Below are 15,942 nucleotides of genomic sequence, written 5' to 3'. Positions count from 1 at the left end.
AGAAGTTAAGAAAGGGAACCGGGTGGGGAAGGGAGGGAGAAAGGACTGCTTCCAGTTACACCACAGAGCTCTGAGAGGAGTGAGACGCTCAGCAGAAATGCCCTAGAGACCCCTAGAAGAGACACGGAGGGAGCCCAGGTGCAAGGCCCTGACAGATGTGCAATTTCGGAGGCATCAGCACTAAAGTGATGGCTGGTGTCAGGGAGATGGCAGAGGTCAGTCGTGGAGAAGAGTGAGGGCAGAGCCAAGCGCTGACGTTAGGCACCGAGGGAAGCCACAGTTGCAAGTTGCAAGGCAGAAGAATTCTGGAACGCATGTGAGAGTTATCCGAGGGACACGAGCAGAACCAGGAAAGTACAGCAAGGTGTCACTGAACCAGGGAGGCAGAAGCCCAAGTGGGTGGTTAAATGTGTCAAAAAAAAAAAAAAAAAAAAAACCCAGAAATTGAAGCAGAGGAGGCGGCAGGATTAGGCAAGAGAAAAGTCACAGGAACATTCTGAGGGAGCAATTTCAGGAGGGCAGTGGGGGTAGGGGCCAGATTGCAGGGACCAGGATGAATGTGTGAGCAGGAAGCGGGGACAGGAAGTGGGGAGTTCAGCACGGAGGAAGGAGGGTGTCAGAGAGGGCAAAGATTAGGGGGCACAAAGGTTTAAGCCAGGGAGCTGAAGTCCTATCAGTGAAGCCTCTGAGGTGAAAATGGAGGTGTGGAGATGGGCCCGGGCAGTAAGTGCTCAACAAATACCTGCTCAGTGACTGAGCACAGCTTCTCATCTTTGAGAAAGGACAGGTGCAGAGTGCTGACTGGGGGACTACACTTGGGCAAAAAGGAGGGACCCAAGGGCACCTGCAAAGTTATGACAACAACATCAGAGGCTTCTGTGTGGGAAAGGAGCTGGGGAAGTTGGGGAGACAATGGCATCAGCATGCTCAGGTTTTACGACTCATTCTACTCAACGGGGTGACTGCCTAAATTTCAGTCTAACTTCTAAATGGTTTCTGAGCTTGTGCGTGGTTCAGAAAACCTGATACCTGGCATCACCACCGTAAACTTTAAAGGATGTTACGACCAAACTGGCTTTATGGGATGAGTTCTCATGCTCCCAGAAAATTCCAACATGGACAGGGCCAAGGATCTGGCAGAGGGATTCTGAGTCACCAGGGTCTACCCTTACTACGGCTGCTGCGGTTCTCCTCCTGCTGGAGAGACCCCCACATGTGATCAAGTAGAGGTGAGACTGATTTCAAGCTAGTCTCATAGGGTGCATGGAGGTGCTCACTCTCCTCCTGATCCAAGATGATGATGAAGATCACAGACACGCTATGCCTAGGGTTTCTAGACCCAGAGTAAATGAAAACAAACGATTAAAAACAACCAAGCTCAGACGGGGCCTGTTTGTGGGAGGGGGGATAGCTGCCCTTTTCATCACACCAGAGCCTGGTGCCTGGGGATTACTGCAATGTGCATGCATTCCTGGGGACAGGGGGTGGCCTCTCAACCCCCACAACAGCCCCTCCTTCCCAGCCCTTTTCTTGTTATCCTGTCTCTCCAAGGGGCCATGAGCCACATGAGGCCAAACACCACGCAAGCTTCATTCCTGGATGACTCATTGAGCATTAAGCTCCACAGAAGCTCAACAAAATCTGCTGAAGAGAGGGCGGCTGGTGGTCTTGGAGTCCCATCAGCACAGCTGGTGGCAAAGCCTGGCCTGCTCCAAGCACAGAGACTGCAGAGTGCCAACCCAGCCAGCCCTGCGGCGGCATCATGCCTACCTTCGAGGAGAGGAACTGGCCTGAGCCCGCCCCGCACGGTGGAGCTGCCCTCGCATTTACAAGGCCTCTTCCGAAGTGCACAGTATCCTCCCCCTTGCTGTCACATATGACACCTCCTCCAGGCAGGGGCAAGGACTGTCGCCCCCATTTCCCACATGACAAAACTGTGGCTCAGAGAGGTGAAGTCATTCACCCGGGGACAAACAGTCTAAGAAGGAAGAGCTGGGACAAACTCTGGGTCTCCTAACCTTTATCATCCATTTCACCATTCCTTTCACCTCCCACAGGCAGGCAGGGGCTGGCGGGAGCCACTGTGTCCTCAGCAACCTGGGCTGGGGCCAGGGAACGAAGCAGGCTGGGCATGGCAGCTCGAGGAGGGCACCTTGTGCTCAACCACAGCCTGCCCTGGCCCCGCAGCCAAGGCCTGATAAAGCCGAGAGAGTGTAGGAACCCTGTGCCCTCCCAGGCTTGCCACAAATCACAAGGACAGCAGTGGGATGAAGTCACACGGAAATCACGTAGCAGCTGCTCAGAAATGGTCACTTTTCTTCTCCATCCAATCAGGGGTTCTTAACCCTGGAGTTCATAAGTATCTGCAAGTCCAGGCAAATCACGTGCAGCTGCTTACACAGGTGCGGCTTTTTCCGGAGAATGAATCTACAGCCTTCGCTGGATTCTCCCAAGGAGTCCCTGACCAAAGAAAGGCTACAAACTGTCACACTACACCCTTAGCTGCTCAGGGCAGCACAGGTCCCTGATGCAGCCCCAGAGCCTGGCTCAGTGCTGGACACAAAGCTCAACAAAATGACCTGCGAGTCCATAAGGCTCCTGCTGGTAACAGTCCGTCACATCTATTAAGCACTTAAAGGGGCCGAAGCTCAGTGCGAAGCTGTGTAACAGCAGAATCCCATGTGATCTTCACACAACCTGGGAGGCTGTACTGCTTTCCCCACTTGACAGATGAGAAAACTGAAGCCCAGAGACATTAGATAACCTGTCTGAAGCGACGACACCCACTGTCAGCAAGTGGTAGACCCAGGATTCAAAGCAGAATGGCTACAGGAAGCCGTAGGGAAAGAGCTAGGCATTCCCCTTCCGGGGTTCCCTCCCCGCCCGACACTGCCCCACCCTGCACGTCGCCAGGGAGGACCGTGCTGTCTGGTTGTACGTGCAGCCTCTCCGCCACTGCCCACTCACGCTGTGCTCAGCACTGAGGGCAGCGCCGGCATCCCGGGGAGCTGGTCAGAATTGCACATCTTCACCCATACCGGCTAAATCCAAATCTCTGGGGTGTGACCCAGGAATCTGAGTTTTGACAAGCTCACCAGGAATTTCTGATGCCGACTCAAATTCAAAAAGCGGTTTTCTCCCACTCTCTTCCAGGCACTGCTGGTCTGAAGGCTCTTGCCTGGTCCCATCACCCCAGGGCCATCTACGGGCAGTTGGGCTTGCCCCCCAAAGAGGAAAGAACTTACCCACATTTCCCAACCCCTGACTCATCACAGCCTAGAAGGGAGACAGAAGCAGCAGCAAAGAGACCTCTTCAGAGAGGCTTGCCATGAACACTGCCTCCAACGCAGGACTCCTTGTTCTCTATCCAGAACACTCTTTTCTTACCCATCAAGGCACTTATCACAGCTCCATGGAACACGTTTACTAGTTTGGGTCACTCGCCTGATCCGTCCACTAGCCTGCAAGCTCCAGGGAGGCAGGAACTACGCTTGTTTCATCACCTTAGTAGTCCAGCCACCAACACAGTCCCCAACACATCAGGGAAGCTCAGAAGATTTTGCTGACCCAATACTGAGTGGTGACCAGAAGATGTTTTTAACAGGAACAGGGGTTAACATGTGAATAAATATTTCCACACCTACCTGAAAGGCTACTGAGTCGTTTTTGCTGTTCTGTGATAAAAGAAAAGAACACACAGTGTGAGTGAGAGTTACACAGCACATAGTAAGACCAAGAATTCCTGGCCTAACTAGGTAGGACCCCAAGCCTGTGTCCTCACTGTCCTCTGGGCTTAGATGTTACAAAGTGTAGCTCAGCTGACCACAGGGGCATTAATGTGGCTCCCATGAAGCAGGTGTGCTGTCTCCCATCCCTCCTCGCCCCAGGTAGGCACCAGGATTCAGGGGACCGCCACAGTTTTCTAGCTGTTTACATCTTGTCTCAAGATGCTCACATCCCTGAAGGGGATGCTCCCAACTCCCCTGGCCTCAGGTGAGCAGGACCCTCCACGACCCCAGTCTTGGTACCTTTCGAGGGAAACGTAATTACAGTCATAACCATGGCAGCGACTGTCTCCTGAAAGCTTGCTAAGTGCCAGACACTGTTTTAAGAGCTTTTACATACGTGCAATCTTCACAACAACCCCAGCAGTCAGGTATGATTATTCTCCCCATTGTACAGATGAGGAAACTAAGGCACAGCCTTAGTCACTATAGCAATCTGGCTGGTCCAAGGTACAGGAGCAATCCTCAAAAAATTGGTGTTGGCTGAGAGACTTCAGATAAGGGACACAAATTACCCCAAGATAACACTGAAAATCAGCTGGATCTAGGACCTGGAACCCCCAACCTCTAGCCCAGGGTTCTTTCCAACTCTAATCACCAAAGCCCAGCTGGTCCTTAACGCTGAAGCTTCATCAGCTTCTTGCCACCCTGGGCACTCCAGTGGAGGGGAGGCCAGCATCTCCTTTGTAGGTCCCCATGTGTACGTGCTACGAGATAAGTACAAAAATGACCTTTACCTTGCACAGCTGCTATATATAAAGCAGCCACATAGATAAAAATAGAACACTTGCCAGCCCGCGGGTACTGGGATCATCCCCCTTGGCTGCATCCCCACCTCCTGCTAGACCCAGTGTGGGCAGGAAGGAAACAGAGGGCAGCCTGGGAGCTCACAGCCGGTGGAAGTGGTGCCTGTCCACCTCTGACATGTGGATGAGGTTCACGCCGGCCAGACAGGCAGAAGCCCAGTGGACCTCCAGGCTCAGCTCTGCCAGCAATCTGCAGATGACAACGGCCAATCACATAACCTCTTGGCCTCAGTTTCCTCATCTGTTAAATCAAAGTGCTTCACGGTATCTGAAGGTGATTCCCAAACTATTCTGCAGGCTACTGGCAGGGCCTTCTCCAGCTGGCAAAGTGAACATATTCAATTTTAAAAACTATGTTGTACCCACTTCTGAGGTATGAATGGCCTTTCTTTCACAGGATGACATTCAACACAGACAGCAGTAGCTGTTTTCAGTGGTGTTATTTAGCTAAGTCAGAAATAAAAAACCCTGGGGTGATCCCTAGATTGATGTGTTCGCAAGGTAAGTCTGGGAACCCTTGCACTCTAGCTCTCCAATGTGGTCTGTGGGCCAGCAGCACCGGTGTGCCCAGCAATCTCGCTAAAAATTCAGCCTCTTGTCCCCCAAGCCCTCGACCCTCCTGAATCTGAACCCGGAAGTTAACAAGACTCCCAGGATCCCAACCACATTAAAGACCGAGAAGCACTGAGCAAGGGGACCCATGTGCCTCTTTTAGTCCTGAGACTTTGCTGATTGAAACTCTGCTGGTAAGTGATTTGCCTTCAAACACATGAGGGATGAAAACTCATGAAAGAGGGGGAAGGGCTGTATTGTTTACAAGCATCAGCGCCAGACCAGAGGATCAGCACCCCTCTGCTTCTAGTAGGAGGAGGCTGGCGGGGAAAGACAGGATTATTGTCACACTATGCCCTGGGACAGTCTAGGTAGAAAAAAGGGGGGACATTTTTAGGATGACTAAACTAAAATTCCAGAACTGGAATAAAGTTATCATTCCCTCAGGAGACTTTGCAATAGTTAAGAAATTGTTTTGTGGGTATTGTTTATGAAGCAATGCAGTGCTGCCAGGTTGGGTAAATGCCAAAGCAATGCCAAAAGCTCTTGACCTAAACCCCATTTGTGATTAGCGATGCAGGGCTGAGCCAGCCAGGCTCTTCTATCTTCTCAACTCTTCCTGCCCTACCTGCTTAGTGAACATATGGTTTTGCTCTTGAAGGGAGCCACTATTTCTTTCCAAAAGACTAATACCATCATTTACATCCTTTTCTGAAGGATGTGTGTCTCAGGCTGCATAATTCTGATTTTTAAATCCAAGGGTAGAACTTGGACAAAAGAGAAAGAACCAAAGGTATTTGGGTAAATAAGGGGAATTCATCTGTTCAAGGAAGAAACAAAAAAGAATCATAGGCATTTATTTCTGTGCCCAAAGATGTCTCACTAGGTCTCATCAGAGGGACTTGGCAGAAGCAGCTGACATTACACTAGGCATTTCCCAAACACCAAGTTGCCTTGGGAATAAATCCCATTTTTAAAGAAACTGCCTTTCCTTCTGGGAACTAACTTACTTCTGTTTGACTAAAACTTTTCTTTAAAAATGAGTCATAAAGAAGTTCAGAGAACCAAAATTGCACTTTGTCCTGCATTGTGGACACTTTCCGAGCAGGGCAAGTTACTGCCCATGAGGGCCATGGCTTAGCTGGTGGAGAACAGACTCCTATGCAGTTCAGTGTGGGGGCTGGGACTCTACCTTCTGAAAAACACAGGTCCATAGGTGGCAATTAATATGGGAGCCACACATAGTGGAAAAAACCTCAAAACTACTAAAACTACTATTTAAGACTTCAGTGGGAAGATCTGAAGTGAGAGAAAATGTTTTATTCATCTACTTTTCAAATTAGAAGCAGGAAACAGAAAACTCTGTTTGGTATGGAAAACAATTAAAAATAGACTCCAGTCCCATTCTCATCCAAGGAGGGGGAATGGGGGGCGGGGAGGAGAGGAAATCTGTAAGTTAGGAGAGCAAGGAGGCAAGAGGACAATTCAGTGCTGAGCTTTGAACTCTGAACAAAATAATCAAACCCCAACTGTTCTTTGAAATTCAGACTAAAAAGCCCTTTCTACACTGCAACAGCCTGGAAACTTTACATCTCGTGCTGGAAAGGACTTTTGTAAAGGGAAATTTTATTCCTCTATGGAATTTCAAAAAGGAGAGCTTGGGATTTAGAATCACTGTCTGGAATTTTAAAGCAGAAGGGTCAACATATACAATTGCCCCCTCAAATGCTTCTGTTTCACCCAAACCCAGGGCCCCTTCAGAGAAGCAGAAGAACCAACCAGAAGCAGTCACAAGCATGCAGACTCTAAGCAGAGCTGCCTGGGGCCACATAGTGTGGCAACAAATAGCCACATGAACCTCGTGTCCCCCAAGGGGGCCAGAGAACAATTGCCCAGTGCTGTAACTGTTGGCAAGAATGAAGGGCTGTGAGTCACTAAGAAAAAGTTCAACAGCATCTGTTTTAGAGGTACTAAAACATGTTTTACATTCTAGAACATTTTCTCTCCCAGTAAGTTTTCTCTTTTAAATCTGATACTCAAAATTCTGCTTTCTAGAAAATTCATTATGTCAAAGAACTAAATCATTTATGACACTACTTAAAAGACACATCATTGTACCTAGATTTTCCAAGCTAAACCCTAATTAGAAGTCTCATGATGAGAAGTTAGGAGACACAAACCTTTTCCTTTCTCCTTTTTTTTGGTGTTGCCATCTGAAGAAGACTCAAGGTGTGGGACATGCACTAGCCTAGCTTACTTATTCAGACATCTGACATCACCCCAGATCAGGACCTCCGTTTGCTGGGATCTACTCTATGGGTCATGGGAGTAAGCTGGGGCAGGTGACCTGGGGGAATGATGGCAGTTGTGCACATTTCTGTGGAATGACAGAATCCCTGCCCCAGACATCACAGACTAGCTAAGTCGATTATTCCGGCGGGCACCGCAATGCTCCTTTACCTCGATTGTGTTGCAAGAGCACAATAGTAGGATTCACAATGGTTGTGGAGGGGTAGGCGGACGACGACTTGCTAACTGGTGTAAAGGCTTGGGAATCAGTTCCAATACGGGAAGAAGAAACTTCATTTAATACGGGACTGGAATCCTAAAAAGAAAACAAACAATGTAACTAACTGTAAACGTAAGACATCTGGAGTTAATGCTTTTTAAAAAGAAGAAATTTAAAGCTTTACAAAAACCTTAATTACAAAAAGAAATGCAATCAATGAGACACATCATATCATTAATTCCAGTTAGAAGTTTAATCTGGAATTCTTTGTTGGTATTAGTAAAGGGAGAGAGGGGGAAGGTGAATGTTACTGAAAGTTTCAGCAACATCATTCATTATCTTCACCTGGTAATAGCTGTTGGTCAATCTGGTTACTGGAAAAGCAAATCCAAATCAAAGTAGAATAACATGCAAAACCCATGCAATTCCAAATGTGATCCAAGAACAAGAGCTGGTTTAACTGGGAAAAATCAGGAAAATTTAGTATACTGTGTAAAGAAATGTAAGACAATGTTGAGGACAAGAAGACATGGATGTAAGAACAGGCTGGAGTTAAGTAACAGTTCTCTTGGAAAGCTACTCTTAGCATTAGCATCACTGAGTGATTTTACCGATGCTTGCTTCTGAGATTTGGATACTATCCTATCCTACTATGACCTTTTTTTAAAACTCTAATATTAGAGTGACAAATATCCCTGATATAAAGACTTGTGACAATCCTGATCTTAAAAACCAAGGTCTCTGCCAGAAACACCAAATAAATGATTACAAACATAACCTGCATGCTGCAGATAATGTCAGTCTTTATAAACAAATGAAAATATAATCCCAAAATGTAGTAAGGGTATTGAGACAGTTCCCTCCATATCTATACATTTTTAACAGTTTCTCTTTTAGAATTCACAAACTCTAAAGCCAGAATGTTCATCTCCAAGGGCTTTAAGAACAAGATTTTGATAGATACTCTTGAAGCAATAATTGCACAAACATCTGTAGGATGAGGGCCATCCCCTGCCCACACCTAGCACAATGTTCTGCATGTAGCAGGTGCTCAACAAATGCCACATGAATGACAGGAGCCATCTACCAGCAAAGATGTGTCTGAGCAAATGTTTGTGGCAAGAAAACACATGCTCATCAAAAGAGAGGATGTGGCTGTCAGCACCTGGGATAGCTCCCAACACATAGTAGGGGCTTTGTAAACACTGCCTAGGTTCCTCTCTCTCTTCTGAATGTGCTCTAAATAGCTGCTGCTGTTAGTTACAAGTGGCAGCTCAGCTTAGTGAATAAAACCTTTTCCCAAGACTTGAGAAGCACAGTATGATCTTGCACAAAAGTGTCTCATTTTGATTCCTCCATTTATAAAGTGGAAAATAATTATACTTTTCCTAATTTATCTCCAAAGTGATATAATGAAGATAAATGACATATCATTAAAAACTCTGCCAGAATGCACCCAAGAAACACAAAATATCAGGCATACAGCTCTTTAAAGTACAAATGCCTAATGAGATGTTTGGGTGGCTCACGTGAGCATTAAGCATTTTACAGATTTTACTGTGTCTTATTTTTGGAACATCACAAAAACAGATATTGACTAAAAGAACTCGGATCAATTAACATGACTTTCATTCTTCCCTTTTACTCTCAAATAGCAGATGGAGCAGGTACCAGCTCTCGGCTGGGACACCACACACAGCGGCTCCTCCTCTTGACAATCTTATTCAGCGGAGGAATCCAAGCAGTTTCCTTTTTCACCTCTTACTCTGTTACCCGGGGCCAAAGCAGGAGTTGTCAGGCCAAATGAAATCGTTTTGGGAAGTCTACACCAGGTTTGAGAAACTGAAAACACTGACCCAATTAATCTGTCCTGGCACACCTGAAACAAACTCAATATGAAAACCTAGATCTACACAAATGATAAATTTTAGGGTATACAACAACACTACTCACAATGGTATATGAGTGCACTAAACATAAAACTCACTTTACTCTAGAGAAACATTCTGTGCCAAAAGGAAGATGCCTGCACTCCCCCAAAAAAGAGTGGCTTCTGAATTCTAAGTTCAGTCGGGGTGGTCGGGGGGCAGGATACATCAGGGAACAATCTAGCATTTTTCTCGAACAGGGCTGAGTTGCAAAGCTCAAAGCTAGAAGGATATCCAGCCCATGGGCCATGTTTGGCCTGGTCCTGACCTAACTACATCGTGCTGCGTCTAGAGATTTGAGAAGCCCCAGCCCAGGATGTAGCAGTTCCCAGCTTTGGTGTGCCTGATGCCTCATTATAATTTCTCTAACAAGCCAAATAAAAAGTTTCCTTCCTGCTTTCTACATGACTGGCTTCAGCTTAACAAGCCATTTGGAGCAGTCTTGTAGGCATACCTCCTACAAAAGGATGTCAGCGAACGTGTGCTTCCATCGGCTAATTGCATGACTCACTAGATCACTGCGTCTCAACATGTGGTCTGTGAACCCCCGGCATTCAGAACCCTGGGGTGTTTGCCCCCCAGTGAGAGCCCTGGGCCCTCCCCAGACCCACTCGACTGGAAACTCTCAGAGAATAACCTGGAGGTGACCATTTAAACAAGCCTCCCTGACCCCTGGGTGATCCCACGTACACCAGGCTCGAGAATTGATAACCAATGCTAAAAACACCTTTGAGAGCAAGGGGCCTGACTTGCTTATGGTTTGTACCCAAGGTACCGAGCAGAATGCCTCTAACATGGAAGGATCTCAAGATTCATTGTTAATTCACCAGTTACCTGCTTGTGAGTGACTCTGGCCCAATGGCTAGGGCAGGTCCTCAGCAACACGGCTAACGTCCACTGGGCACTTTCTCTCTGGGGCCAAGCACCAGAGCAGGAACTTTCACTACTCAACCCCACAGCCCCGGGACTAGATCCATGTATCCTCACATTACAACTCACCCTGAAGTTCTTTCAGAGTCTCTCACTTCCTCAGGGCTCCTGAGGAGAAAGCAGACCCAAGTACCTTGACTCAGCTTTTTTCCTAAAGCAGCTGGGCTTTGCCTCCTCTGGAAGGGACCCAGCCCTGCCTGCCCCTAGCATGGGGCCTGAGCTGTCCGGGCCCTTTAACTCCCCATGACCACTGGAGCCCCGTTTTCCCACAGAGATTCCTGCGACCTCCTCCTCTGGGGCCCTCGCAACTGTCTGACTTTGGAGGAAACAGTCCTAATGTTTGTACAGGGCTTTCAGGCCCATTGGCTCAATTGAACCCAACTCTCTCTCTTTTTATCCTAGTCTCTGCCATTTCTATCTATAAAAAGAGAGTCTGTTTAGTTACCAAATCAATGAAAGAGTGACTTTTCTTCCCCGAGAATCTCTCTGCTCCCTGGTAAATTGTTACACGTGGCACCATGCCTGCCGCTGGCCTTGCCACACAGTTCCTCAGCTTTCCTGGGCTCCCAGCGCCACGTCTGCCTGGCCTGTGAAGAGCGTGACTAGCCAAAGTGAAGGCCACAGATGATGTTTTCTCGGAGGGGAAACAGAGTTCTTTCAGGGAGGTGTGCATTCCCGACAGGACAGAGAAGAGGGACTTGGGGGACCTGTGAACAGCCGCAGGAGGCCGAGGGGACACACGTGGGAGCATGCACTCTAGTGACAGCAGACACGGTTCTAGTCATCACGCAAGCACAGTGCAGCCAACGCTTTCCTCAGAGCTTAGTACTTCAGTGAGAAAGGGAGTTCTACTGCTGGGAGCAGACATTCAGGAAAGCCATGGGGGGGGAGTCCGGCAAGCTTACGGTACTTGAAACAGCTCCCGTGGGCTCAGGCTCCGAGACTCTGCGGAGGTCCTCCGGGACGGGAGGGACCAGCGGAGGTGGTGGCGAGAAGGATGGTGGAGTCTGGCTAACGGGGGGGAGGGAGCCAGAGGCACTGGCTGGCTGGGGCCGCCTCTGCAGATGAGGGGGAATGAAATCATCTAGTGTCGGGAAGGTCAGAGGTGAGGCGGCGGGGGCGGTCGCCGGGACTGTGGGGACGCGGTCAGGCGGCCCCAGAGATGCTGGAGTTCTGGCAGTGCCTTCTTGCCCTCTGTCAGTGTTAACCAGGTAGAGGGGGACCACTATTACCTCGGGCTGGGCTGGGCTGGAGGAAGTGGCACCCTGTAGGAAATAAGGGGGTCGTTACGCAAAGGGGTGTGACAGGGAGAAAGGAATTCCGTATTTAAACGATCGAGAGTGGACATGCAATGATGTACTCTGAGAAATATTTTATCGGTGCCCTTTCCTCAGAGTACATGAGACGTGCTGCGAGCCAGCTGGCCTCCTGACACGCTATGACACAGAGGGAGCCCCATCCAACTTCACTTTCCATCCATCTATTTTTGAATCCTTTTAACACTTTGAGAGAGAGAAAGAGAGACAACAACAGAACAGGCAGGCTGTGTTTAACCCACAAAACCGCTGTAGAGCCTGAAAGCTTGGGATAAATGCGATTTCTCTGGCACCTTGTTATAAAACATAAACATTCCGTATCTTACCATATTACTAGAGTACGGATTCCATGCCCCGGCATACTTACACATTTACAGAAAGGAGAGAGAGAGACAGAGGCAGAGTGAGCACTGTGCTGAGATGGTCAGAGAGAAGAATTCGGGATTCGAGCCACAGCGATATTAACGCGGAAAGGGAGGGCAGGGCAGCCCAGTGAACAAACGGGCTGCCCGAGTCAGTTTGCAAAGAGACAGTGTAGAAGACACACAAACATTCCTAATTCCTTGCCTTGGCTGGATAACTCGGCTGCAAAAGGTAAGGTTCTTTGCTCTTCCGGTTTTCGGGATCAGAGGTAACCTGGGGGCCTAGCACGGGAGGTCTCACTGCATCTGGGAACGAAGCCCGAGTCCCCAGGGAAGGACTCTCACCACGGTTAGCGGCATCTTTACAGATGTCAAAGAACAGCTTGGGAGGGTCAGGAGGAGGAGCAGGGGGTGGTTTTCCTGTGCCGGCTGTGCGGGAGACAAGGCTGGGGGCCGGTGCTCGGGTGCCTGCAGCCTCCAAGGGAGTGCCTTTGGCCGGGTCACGTGCAACACGAGAGGAGTTTTCTGACGCCGCCAGGCAAATGTTATTGGATAAACAAGGTACATATAAGCTGCTGACCTTTTTATTCCCAACTGCCTCATGACATGGGTTAGAGCTCACATTCTTACTACCGACTATCCTGGTGGCTGCACAGTGGTGCTGGGGTTGGGATGAAGCACTGGGGAATGCGGAATCTGGAAGCAAGGGACCAGGATATGCTGCACCTTTGGGAGCCGATCCAGCTGCCAGGCGGACAGAGATGGGCTGGGGTCGTGAGGGGTTCTGCTGGCTGGGGGTGCCAGGTGAGACGTAAGGCTTAGGTGAGCTCAGGTAGAGGGAGTCCTTATAGGTACTGTGGCTGGTGGGGGGCTGCCATGCAAAGTGGTCCTCTTTAGGGAGACGAGGGTGTGGGGGAGAGAGAACCTTTAGCAGTATTTTCAAGACATGGTATCAAAACAGGGAAAAAAAGAAAGAGGAGAAATGGAAAGGACGACCATTAGAAACAGCAGCATAACATGATCCGAAGAAAAAACAATTCTTGACATGTTTTCAAGCAAATCCTCAGGTCAGATTCCTCGTGGGCCCACATTTCTCTTCTGGGTAAAGCCAAGGGCTGAATCATACTCACCTGGACAGGCAGCCTGACTCTGCTTTGCCTACTAGGGAGGCCGAGCCCACAGGAGGCCACATGCTAAGTCAATTTTGACACCAATCCTCAGTTGGCTGCATCTTTATTAGACCTCCTGACTCAAGAAGGGTGCCAAAGGAACAAAATGCCACTCCAAATTCCCTCTCAAACCTCCTTTCCTCGAGCCTTTTATCTTTAAGTCCTTAGCTTTAAAAGTTAAAGTTCACTGGAACCCCCTTTGAGTGCCTTTCATTCTTTTCTCTTAGGAAAAGGAGAACTGGAAGAACCATCCCATCCTTATTTGTGTTCACAAGAGACAGATGTCTTAATTGAGTCACTGAGATTTAGCACTCAATTCCATAAGCATAACAAATTAAAGCTCACCAAGAAGAGAATACTAAGGACTTTTGAATATACATGTGCTCTTTTCTCAGAGGAAACAATTTGATGGAACTAATTATTAGAAGGAAGACAGGCATGAGATTAAAAGCACATAGTCTCCCATTTTTGATGCACGCAGAAAAAGGGACCAAGCAATGAAGCACTCAACTGGCCCACCGGATTCGACTGTGCCTGGTTTATCAAAATCCAGTCTCAGCCCCAGCCCATCCTGCCGCCCACCATCCTCAGCCTGAGACTCATGACTTAAGCCCTAAGCCCTGGTTACAGGCTCAGAGCTCAAGAGCCATAGTTCACATCTCATTCCTCCTCCCCTCAGTGGGTCTTTCCTCCTTGGATCTCGGTGGGGCAGAGGGTCAGAAAATGGGGTGACTCTCCAAACTGACCTTCACTTCAATGACAGTCATCTGCCAGTGTGGCTCAACTGGGAATTAGACCACAAGATAAGGAGAGTTCATTTTCCTAGATTTTCCTCACTGGCTCCTATCTTTAAAGATATCCCAGTACTAGAGGAAAACCAGAACCTTCCTGCAAATCGCACAGGTGAGGTATATTAGAGTTTGGTAAATATCTGATAAATGGGTTGTGACCAAAAACTAGGAGGGCACAAGGGTCTGGGTCAATTTTGGGATTGTATTTTATCTTATTTTTCTATTTGCGGAGTACAGGTGGCAAGAAAGGTGAATAGGTCAAAAATGTAAAAAGTTTTATGAATCTGGATTAGAATATCAACCTAGAAACAGTAAATAGCCTATCCCTTAAACTCAGCTTTCAAGGTACAAATAAGCAGAATGGGGAAGCAGCTATTTGGGTAACCCAGGTTAACTCACTGCCTGTTCTTCCCACAGGGCGCCCGTGACGGGGCCAGTGGAATGTGGACATGGGTACCACCCACAAAACCAAAGTGAACAGCCCCTCTCCAGTGGTCAGCAGCAGCAAAAGCTTTCAGATGAACACTGGGTTTCAGTGACCTTAGAATGGAGATTGGGGCACCTTTATGGACTACCTGGTGCTCTCTGGAAACAAAACGCTTAGACTAGCACGCCCCAAAGGGACTGCCAGGTGAGCTGACAATAGCTGTATGGAGGTAAGCAAAAGATCGTTTTGATTTGGTCTCAGATTTACTTTTACTTTGAGCCCTAAGGTCCCACATGTGATTTCTTCTTGTCCAAAGATAGAAATCGGCTTCAACGAGTTTTTAACTTAATTCGGCTACAGCCATATATGGTGCCGGGGCTGCATTACATCAGGCCTGAACCTTCCCGGGGTTTTGACCCTGCAGAGAGGACGCTCCCCAGAGCATCAACAGCACACTCAGAGCCAAAGGTCTTCCTGCCCTGGGGCTTCTTTTAGTCCTAAAGCAGCAGGATTGGCACAGTGACTCTGCATGGAAGGAACTACTTTCCGTTTTATTGTAAACACTGTCAGAACCACGCAGGCAGTTTGCATTCTGCCCAGCTGGCTACTAATGAAATTCCATTTATCTTTTTAGAAGGTGGCCAGAGAAAAAATGAGGCTTATTGAAAAATCTAGTGTGTTTATGGTTTATACAGTCGCAAAAACTACCAATCCCCACCTCCACTGGGCACCCCCGTGATGATGATGATGTCAGAGAGGGGAAAGCCCTGGTTTCCTATTACCGGGGGAGGGGAGAGAGGACAGCAGGTCCAGGCCAGCAGGACACAGGATTCCTATCTGGGCCACGGGTCTCCTAGATCCCTACTCAGTCCCCATGAGGAGACGCTGGGCCTGCAGGGGTCTGAGAGCTCTCTTCAGCCGAAATCAGGCCAGGGCGGTCACTAGCCCAGCCCACCTTGGCGCTGTCTCAGCCAGCACGTACTTACGGCTCTGACAATGGTTACACAGGCAAGAAGTCATGTTTGCATTCAGAAAACAAGTCTAAGAGGTAAGGCATGACCTAAAGCTTCTGGAAATTTGGATGGCCAACTTTACACTGAATATGCAGAATAGAAACCCTGTGTCAGCAATTTACCCAGTTCCCTTTAAGAAGCCCCAGTAAAAGGAAAAACTTCCTGGATAGCGACAGATAAGAAAACATGCTATTTGTAGAAGATAGTACAGGATGCTCGCTGTTATTACAAGGCTCACGCTTATAAACTCCTCGAGGGCAACGTTTAACACAGTGATCTGAACACAACAGAGATACTCAATAAAGCTGTGCTAAATAAATGTATTTTAAAGGAATTTTTATTTACTTCACAGGC

General features: G+C 48.2%; 1 protein-coding gene across 50 annotated transcripts in view; it reads right to left on the bottom strand.

Moving 5' to 3' along the window:
* The window catches only part of SORBS1 (sorbin and SH3 domain containing 1), a 220,411-nt gene that overhangs the window by 78,867 nt on the left and 125,602 nt on the right, over window positions 1–15,942 (bottom strand). For 33 of the 50 annotated variants that reach the window (XM_045569093.1, XM_045569092.1, XM_045569103.1 and 30 more), the window contains 3 exons: window positions 11,416–11,775; window positions 7,604–7,748; window positions 3,645–3,674 (listed from right to left, as the gene is read on the bottom strand). In XM_045569093.1, the coding sequence (XP_045425049.1) occupies window positions 3,645–3,674; window positions 7,604–7,748; window positions 11,416–11,775 (535 nt within the window). The remainder of the gene's footprint in view (window positions 1–3,644; window positions 3,675–7,603; window positions 7,749–11,415; window positions 11,776–15,942) is intronic. The other 17 variants (XM_045569110.1, XM_045569140.1, XM_045569144.1 and 14 more) reach the window with 1 other exon arrangement.

Source organism: Lemur catta, chromosome 14 (assembly GCF_020740605.2).
Source record: "Lemur catta isolate mLemCat1 chromosome 14, mLemCat1.pri, whole genome shotgun sequence".
Lineage (NCBI taxonomy): Eukaryota > Metazoa > Chordata > Mammalia > Primates > Lemuridae > Lemur > Lemur catta.
The sequence above is the reverse complement of the archived record's forward strand: the minus strand, read 5'-3'. Positions and strand labels throughout refer to the sequence as shown.